Below are 9869 nucleotides of genomic sequence, written 5' to 3'. Positions count from 1 at the left end.
GTACAACTTCGGGGCACGGCACAAGTCTAAATAACAGTATATCTAATAATATCCTTCCGGGAGCTCACCGAATCAGTCGGTGTTTTACCTCGCGGAGAAGATAGTAAGAAATTGGCCATGTCACGTAGGGTCACCATCAGCATCAACGTATTTGTATTGTATTCCTTTTTTAAGTAAATAAAAAACTCATTATTAATAATAAGTACAGAAACACAAAAGAATTTAGAGATACTTCTAGCGAAAACATGTAGATTAGATTCAGTTTATTAGCTATAATAGCTTCCTTCCGTGGGGTTCTGGGGATGGAGGTTGCCAGGGTCGAATTCGAGTGTATGTCAATTTGGATAAAGATTTCTACAAAATTAATGTGATTGCTAAATGAATATATGATTGCAGTCACTGGAGAAAAAACTGGGGATTGGCTTATGACATGATTACTGTGACTCAGTGCAATGCATTGATTGGGCAGGAGGGCGCAGGATACATTTCCATTTAGTCATTTAGCAGACGCTCGTATCCAGAGCAACTTACAGTAAGTACAGGGACATTCCCCCCGAGGCAAGTAGGGTGAAGTGCCTTGCCCAAGGACACAACGTCATTTGACACGGCCGGGAATCGAAGTGGCAACCTTCAGATTACTAGCCTGATTCCCTAAACGCTCAGCCACCTGACTCCCACACAGCTACACAGCCAGCAAGAAGACCAATATACTCAATCTACTTGTTTAAACTAGTGAAATACTAGTGTTCTAAGTATTATAAGGTTATAAGGTTAAAAGGTAATGCGGTTGAGGGTTGTAAGGTACCAGAAAAGTATCCTAAATATCAAAAATAACAATTTAGCCTACACAGTTTTTTTCAGTGAGTTTAATATAACAGTTCACAGTAACAAATGAAGCTTTTAACGGACAGTTCATTTAGACACTGGCACTCATAACTGATCAGTAATATATGCATGATTACAACTTCCAGTTATAATCACATACTGTATATAATATAATTTGACCCTATGTTAGACAATGTGACAGAAAATAAGTTCAGTTCATAGTTGTGAACACATGCAAAATGATTCATGTTAGGTCACATATATTTGTGTACCTTAAAAATGTGATTATGAAAACATCTGCAGTTTATGTATGTATGTATGTATGTATCTATCTATCTATCTATCTATCTATCTATCTATCTATCTATCTATCACATCTATCTGTCTGTGCTATTGCCCGTCTGTCTGTCCGTCTGTCTGTCCGTCTACCTACCTGCATGTGATACTGGCTGTCTGTCTATCTACTGTGTACTGTTCTAGTCTATCCAGTCCCAGTCCAGTACTGTATTAGTTTATTATATGACAATATGATAGAATGTCATAAAACCCAGGCCACATGTCTCGCATAGATCAGCCAGACAGTGGATGAACAGGCGGTAAAACAGGCAGTCAGAGCATCAGTTGGTCAGAGAGCATTTAGGCCTGCAGCCTTTCCAGAATCCTCTTCAACTCCGGGCGTCTCCTTCAGATCCTGCAACGCCATGCTCTCCTTGAGCTCCTGCTTCTTCTGCTCTGACGGACTCTTTCCCCTGCACACACACACAAGCACACAAACACACACACAAACATGCAAACATTCCCACCCACACACAATTGGTCTTATTTAAACACAGCAAGGTAATGAAGCCATATCAAGCCTTGTGGAGCAAAACCCTCCCTCTCCTCCCAGTCCCCAGTAACCTCAGTGACCCCAGCGACTCCTCGGTGACCCCACGGCGACCCCACAGCGACCCCCAGCAACCTCACCACTTCTCCTCCACGTCCTCGATGGTGTCTGGCAGCGGCACGTCAAGCGTCTCGGGCAGGAAGCAGGCAAACACCCCAGCCACTAGGGCGGCGCCCCCGTACACCATGCCGGGCAGGGCGGGGAGGACCTCGTCCAGGATGAGCACGGCCGGGGCCGCCATGCTGCCCAGCCGGGACATGGTGGAGGTGAAACCCATCCCCGTCTGTCTGCGGGTAGAGAGGAGGGGGGGAGAAGGGGAGGAGATGGTGGGGAGGTTGACATTTGGGGGAGGGAGGAGAGGAGCGGAGGGGAGAGGAGGGTTACCTGATGACAGTAGGGTAGAGTTCTCCAGTAAAGAGGTAAACACAGGTGAAGGAAGATGAGGTGAAGGCCTTCCCCAGACAGGCTAGTGTGGTCCTCACGGTCTGCATGTCTGAGAAGGCAGCAATACACACGGCAGCCATTACAACTAATACACACGCCTGTGTCTGTGTACGTGTCTGTGTGTGTGTGTATACATGTGAATGTTTGTGTGTGTTTCTCTCAATCTTTGTGTGTCTGTCTCTGTGTGTGTGTTTGTGTGTGTGTGAGGGTCTCTATCTCTCAAATCCAGCAGCATGGATAGATACTTTGTGGTCTGTACTGTCTCTTTACTATTGCTGCTGACTGGGCTTTACAAGGCAGTAGCATCTCCAATAGCTCTTTACCTATGCTGCAGAACTAGCTTTACAAGCTTGATGTTAAATGTCTGTTTGTGTCCTATGGTGTTTTCAGGTAAGTATATAGGCCTCTCGTTAATCCAATATTTTCCAGTTGGTTACTTTTAAATGCTAAGTGAGTTTTGAAATGTATGTTAATTTATATTTTAATTTTTGTTTCCTATGATGTAGTATTCATTCATGCTTTGTGTGTTCTTTGTAATATATTGTCACTTCACATACTCCAGGAGAGATTGTCGATTTTTTTTATTTTATTTTTTCTTCCCTCTGGAAAATTAGTGTGAAACATAAGTGTTTCTTCCATACTATTATTATAATTAGACCAATACGCTGTTCTTATTGGTCCAGAGAAGTTCTAAAAAGTCAGCGAAAACCGTTTGCAGACTTTTGAAAGGTCTGCAAACAGTTTTACGGACCTAGCAACAAGCGGTTGCCTTGGAGATGTTGACAACATGGCGTCTGCTTTTTCGTTTTTCTGCCAGATTATTGTTGTATTATATAAGAAACCAAATATGGACTTTGGACGAGGTCTCGGTCAACAAATGTTTTAACAAATCTCTGCTTACAAAGGCGTTTGCCTACCTGTCGAAAAGTCCATATTTGCAGTTTGTATTCCATCCCCCCCACTCCCCCCCCCCCTTCCCTTCTGTGAAGCGCATGGTGTTGCATTCTGGTGTGAAAATGCGCTATATAAATAAAGTTTGATTTGATTTAATGTATCTGTTTGTGTGTATGTTGTGTCAGACCTGAAGGGACAAAGATGTTAGCAAAGATGATAAGCCCGGACACAATGAGGCAGGTGGCCTGGGTGACCCTCCGGCCGAGGTAAGTGAGCATGCCCAGTGCCACCAACTTTGCAGGGAAGTCGACAAACCCAAAGATTATTTGCATGAGGTAGATGTTCAGACCAAACTTCTGCAGGTCCATGGCAATGCCATAGTAGGCAAAGCTGGTGGAGAACCTAGAGAGTCCAGAGAGGGGCCAATTACAGACTACGTACAGACCAGAGGGAGACCAGTTATAGACAAGATGTAGATACAGAGACTTCAAAACATATAGACTTGGCACATCACATACATACCACATACATACCTCATACAGTCCACTTATAGACCAAATATAGACCTTATTTAGATTATATAGGGACCACAAACAGAACACATACTTCATTCATCATTCCTCACCAGACAACCATGAGGCAGATAGAGACTCTCCTCATGACCCGCGTCTTCACCAGGTTGTAGGCCGTGTACACAGACTTACTGCACTGGATCTCCTTGTGCATGTGAGACTCCACCACCTACACAAACACACACATACACGCCCATGCACACACACACACACACACACACACATGCATTCAGTATGATTGATACCTACAGTACTTGCTACACGTGGTGCAAACAGACATATCTCACACAGCACACACCACACACACCGCACACACACGCAGCACATCAAATGCGGCACACACACACCGCTACGGTGATCTTGTCGACCATCTCTGGCTTGCCGTTGGTGCGAGCCACACGATGCAGCAGACTCACAGCCTCCTTGGTCCTCCGGTTCAGAACCAGCCAACGGGCCGACTCATAGAACCACCTGCCAGCCAATAGCAGGACAGCACAGGAACACACAGCCAGTAGGGAGACAGCACAGGAACATGCAGCAAACAGGAGGACAGCACAGGAACACACAGCCAATAGGAGGACAGCACAGGAACACACAGCCAGTAGGAGGATAGCACAGGAACGCGCAGCCAATAGGAGGACAGCAAAGGAACACACAGCCCATAGGAGGACAGTACGAGAGCAGATAGCCAACAAGAGGACAGCACAGGAACACAGAGATGGTCAGATATTATTGTTAGATCATACATTGGTCTGAGTGTTTGTGACAGTAGTTTGTGTATATATGCATGTGTTTTTATTAATGTGTGTGTTAGTGATGTGCGGGTCAGAGGGGAAGTGAAGGTGGACATGGATGCATTGGACTAATGCACACAGAATATTTCTGCAGGAACACTGCTTTGACACTTTTTTGTCACAAAACAGAATCCACACTGTGTGTGTGTGTGCGTGAGAGTGTGTACCCAATGTGTGTGTCTGTGTGAGTGTGTGCATACGCCGTGTGTGTGCGTGTCTCTGTACACACGTGTGTGTGTCTGTGTGAGCGTGTGTATAAACTGTCTGTGTGTGTGGGTGTGTATTCACTGACTGTGTTTGTGTGTGTGTGCGTGTGTGTTTGTGTGCTGCTCACCAGCTGTAGAGGAAGAACAGGATGAACGGTGCGCAGACGGCAATCTGCAGGTGGCGCCAGTCTCTGAGACTGTGGGCGATCCCTGCCAGCAGCATCTGACCGAACGTGAAGAAGAAGGAGGTCAGGGTGCCCACCACCGTCCGAGACTTGGTGGGGATCCACTCCACCTCTGGAAACACACACACACAGAGGGGGGTCAGGGAGGGGGTGGGTGGGTGGAGAGGGGTGGAGAGGGGGGGGGGGAGGGGGGGTTAGAGTCAGGTCTGTGAGAGTTTAAACGAGATGGCGTGTGTACGTGTATGTGTGTTTAGGTGTGAGGTGTGTGTGTTTAGGTGGGTAGTGTGTGTGTGTGTGTGTGTGTGTGTGGGGGGGGGGGGGTTAGAGAGAGAGTGTGTGTGGGAGTGTGTGTTCGAGGGACCCACTGAGGGAGACAGCGTTGAGGATGATCCCCGACACGGCCATGCCGGCGAGGAAGCGGAAGGTGCAGAAGGCCACGTAAGAGGGGGACAGGGCCGTGCAGGAACCCAGCACAGCCAGCTGGAAGTAGGACCACACCAGCAGAGCCTTACGACCAAACCTGCACACACACACACACACGCACTCACACACAGTCACACACATACGCACACACGCAGGTACGCCCAGTCACGCACGCACATAGACACATTACCATACACAACGGAAAGAAACAATGACATTACATGAGATCGCTCACTAGAAGTACTTAACTTCTTTAGTTATTCAATACTTCAGCTGTCCTGTATACAATGTAGTTGTACTGTAGTTATTCTATAATGTAGTTGGACTGTAGTATTCTATGCTCTAGTTGTTCTTTAATAATTTCATGGTAGTAATGTAGTCATTTATGTATTCTATACTGTTGTTATACTGATCCTATTCTCTAGTGTACTGTAGTATTTCGTACTACTAGTATTACGTTTTACTGAGGTAATTCTATAGTTTAAATGTAGTAATTCAGCACTGTGGAAGACTGTAGTAATGCTATGGTAGCACTTTAGCATTATGCTTTTATATGATGTAGTTCTACTGTAGTAATTCTATAGTTCCAGTCTTTCTGCTGTGTGGACCTGGATGCTAGTCTCAGTCTGTCTGCTTTGTGGACCTTGGCCTGCACAACAAAATAAAAAGCTTTCTACGTAAACAGCGGAGTCCCTCTGTCACACTGGGAGCAGGGGGCTTGGAGTGCACGTGTCCACACCTGCACACACACATACACTCCTAACACACACACACACACACTTGCTTCTAATACACACACATACACAGCTTGCTAGCTGGCTTGTTTGCGTGCTCACAAGTAGGGTCTCCCAGAGTGAAGCTGTGAAAGTCTCAAACAGTGAAACAACAAACAGAACTGTGTTCTCTGAGGAATGTTAATCCTCCTGTCAGCTGCTCTGTCCACCAGCACCAGCACTGACCAGAAACCTGACCAGAACTCTGTAGAACCCTGACTAGAACCAGAACCCTGACTAGGACCCTGACCAGTACCCTATAGAACCCTGACCAGAACCCAGATCCAGAACCCAGACCAGAACCCTATAGAACCCTGACCAGAACCCTGACCAGTACTCTGACCAGTACCCTGCAGAACCAGAACCCTGACCCACAAACCTGAACAGAACCCTTGAGAACCAGAACCCTGACCAGAACCTTCTTTAGGTTAGTTTAGGTTTATAAGGTTATTATAATACGGGTGGTTGAAATCAAGCATTCTGATTGGTTGAGTGAGTCACGGGGTGTGCTTTATTGAGCATAAAGTACTGTACGGTGTACAGGTGTTTACAGTACGCCTGTTTACATTTGCTGTACTTTTGCATACATACATTTGCATACTGCTGTATGTTTCATTCCATCAAAACATTGAATCCTACTAAAAAAGCCGAGTAAACGCACTCAATGCACACATCTGCTACTGCTATTACTATCCCAACTATAATTTCAGCTGATAAGACAATAATATTTTTTTTATGACTAGCTAGCCTAGGCCTACTTCTTCTTCTGTTTAACAGTTCAGCTTTCAGCTTCTCCCGCATTGTATTTCAGCTCTTAGCGTTGTTAGATGATGCAGTTCAGTTTCCACACTGCCTCTTTTGTGTGACTTACACATTTCTTGACATTCATTTCAGCTTGCGGGTATTTTCTCATTTCTGTATTTTCAGCCATTTAAAAAAAATAATTTCAGATTTCAGCATTCCAACGCATTTTCAGCAGGAAATGCCTTTTCTAGTTACTATTTATAATTTCGCTGGCAACCGTATTATAAAAGCAATAAGGTACTCGAGGCAGTACTTTATCGCCAATAAAGTACGTGTTCAACCTTGAACACTTACTTTATTGGCGATAAAGTACCTTGAACACGTACTTTATTTCTTATGTATAGGTTACTATGAGGTTTAGTATGCTGTATTGTATATTGTATATTATTTTGTATATTTAGGAGGTTTATTATATTTGAGCTTATCAAAGATGTAATTTATGTTCTAAGTAATTATATGTCATGCTATGTATGTTATGCCAGGTTGCTTTGCGTTGTCTTGTCCTAAGAATTTCAGTGCCCAGTCCGACCTTTTGTTGTTCTGTGCATCTGACAATAAAAGACTTGAACTTGAACCCTGAGAGAGGGTGAAAGGTCAAGGGTGATAGATTGGAGGCGAGAGGTCAGGGGTGAGAGGTCAGGAGTGACAAGTTGGAAGTGAGAGGTCAGGGGTGAGAGGTCAAAGGTTACTCACCTGTCCGACAGCCCTCCGAAAATAATGGCTCCTGTCAGGACTCCGCCCATGTAGACGGTCTGACTCATCTGCTTCAGAGGGCGCAACGTACATACCAAGTCCCACTGTGGAGCACACACACACCATAAACACATGCATACACACACCATATACACATACACACCATAAACACACGTATTCACACACATGCACACACCATATAGATATGCACCCACACACCGACACCACAGACACATACGCAAACACACAGCATGCTCATGCAAGCAAATCCATGCACGTGCACGGACAAGCACACACACACAAATACACACATCATCATCCTCATCCTCATCATCTTCTCTATCACCTACACCACTAAATCACTCATTTTATGAGGGTTTCATCACGGTATACACATTACTAACGTATCCGTGCCAAAAGTGCGCCACGCGCAAAGACATTTACCCTCTCCATAGTGCGCGCAGCCCCAATTGCTCACCTCTGTCACGATGGTGGAGAGGAACTCCGTCCGGTCGTACGTCCACCCGTCCAGGCACAACTCCGTCTCGGGCTCCGTTCCATTAGCGAACGTTACCGGTGTGCTCGCGTTCCCCTCGAGGAGATGCCACTGCGCCTCCACGTACCGCGTACACTTGTCCAGTCTGTTCCCGCCAGCGTCGGTCGGGATGAAGACGCGCAGCAGTTGACTCTCATCCACGTCCTCGAGGGAGATGTTGTGAGTGCTCGCGATGGAAGTTCTGTTCGGGATGGTACAGTGATGCGACGGCGTTCCCGCCGTGAAGTTGTTGAGGAGGTTCTGGCTAGCCATCAGCAGACCGGGAATCGAGATCAGCGTGACGTGGAGCCACTGAAACCGTCCGAACCCGCCAACGTCATTCAGGAGGTCCGCAAACCCCATACCGGCGAAAGACACTGGACGCCGTTACACCGAGTAGTAGTAGAAGTTGTCCTAAATCTTGAGAAGCTCCGGGAACGTTGTGGTGGTCTTTGTATGGCTGAGTGTGGATACCGCGCGGAGACCCGGAGCGCATCGACTCCAAATCTTGTTGTCAGCTTTGAAGTTAATGTTCCACCTGAATAGTTTTTCCTCGCGGAGCCTGACAACTTATTTTAGTGTCACGGTGTTACGACATGGAGATAAAACCAATCCGACCGTGCAATCATTCATGGAGCGGTTAATGGTTGTCAAGCGTCCGTCGTACTGGGTCATGTATGGGACGGACCCCAGCCTCCGACACCGCGGGCCCGCTGGGGCGAGTGGTCATGTGTGCGTTTGCAGCTGAGGTGGTTGGGGGACAGTGTTGGAGCCCTCTGTTACTTGCTCGTCCTCAATTTTGATTCATATAAGCCTTAAGTTTAAACCTTAGTGCTATAATTACGGAGATCCTGGCATCTTTAGCAGGATATTATACACGCAAACAAACATATAGACGCATAAATAAAAACTCAAATACAAAACTGAGCTCTCTCCACAACTTCAGCTCACGTGCCAGGGTTAGTGGTCATTAGCACCTCCGCGGTGTTAAATCCTGTGGAGGATTTACCGGCTGTGCCAGCATGGCGGGAACAGCGAGGCTCAGAGGAGACCTCATTGACATGCTAATCTCGGTACCGAGCCCAAGTCCGGTCCGGTCCCAGACATGCTTTATGATCATGTAGCGCTGGCGCTGGACTGCTTAGTATGCAGCCCGCAATCGTGGGTCGCCTCCGTCTTGGTCCAATAGGACATGGCCAGACCATGTCTCACCATGGAGACCTTCGCGTGAGAGAGTTCATGTCTGATAACGTGCTACAGTGTAGCCTATCTGTCAGTGGCAACTAGGATCCGAAACAGGCGGTAACCAGGTGGTAAGACATAAGGTGGTAAGGCTGTGTTCCCACTAGATCAGGGGTGGGCAATTAATTTTTACAAGGGGTCACATGAGAAACCTGAAATGTGTTGGAGGGCCGCATCAACGATAACTTGAACTTAATTCTGCACACTATTCATTTTTTTCCCATTGTAAAAAGCAAAGTATATGTTGATTAGGTGCTACTGGTTATCAGAAGTATAAGGATATTCTGTAAATAGCTATGAAATTGTGGTGTATCAAATAGGAAAAGACCTTAAGTAATGAACAGTAAAAACAAAAACAATCATTACATCTGTGTTTAATTTAATTTGAACCTAGTTAATCTTCACAAACACTGAAAAGTTGTTTTGCAGTATAGGCCCTAGCCTATGTTAAAGATAGGCCCATGCAATTGATCAACTTTATACAAAAAGCAAAACATGCTTTTTTTCACTTCATTTTGTTCAGTGAGAAATCCAGTGTGCCATCACCCCAATATTCAAATCTGGTCAAAATGTACTCCCCAATATATTGATAT

The 9869-nt window shown here is 45.9% G+C and overlaps 1 protein-coding gene across 1 annotated transcript; it reads right to left on the bottom strand.

Annotated features, from left to right (window-relative positions):
• Nucleotides 1–945: 945 nt before the first annotated feature.
• Nucleotides 946–9330, bottom strand: oatx (organic anion transporter X). The gene is made up of 10 exons (XM_062453859.1): nt 7978–9330; nt 7500–7603; nt 5172–5326; nt 4750–4918; nt 3969–4092; nt 3675–3790; nt 3237–3451; nt 2096–2204; nt 1792–1998; nt 946–1574 (listed from the first exon to the last, which is right to left on the bottom strand). Exons 1-10 carry the CDS (start codon nt 8395–8397, stop codon nt 1451–1453), a joined length of 1743 nt encoding a protein of 580 aa, XP_062309843.1. The 5' UTR covers nt 8398–9330; the 3' UTR covers nt 946–1450.
• Between the last annotated feature and the right edge of the window lie 539 nt (nt 9331–9869).

This window comes from Osmerus eperlanus, chromosome 27 (assembly GCF_963692335.1).
Source record: "Osmerus eperlanus chromosome 27, fOsmEpe2.1, whole genome shotgun sequence".
Classification (NCBI taxonomy): domain Eukaryota; kingdom Metazoa; phylum Chordata; class Actinopteri; order Osmeriformes; family Osmeridae; genus Osmerus; species Osmerus eperlanus.
This window is presented reverse-complemented; position numbering and strand designations above follow the sequence as displayed.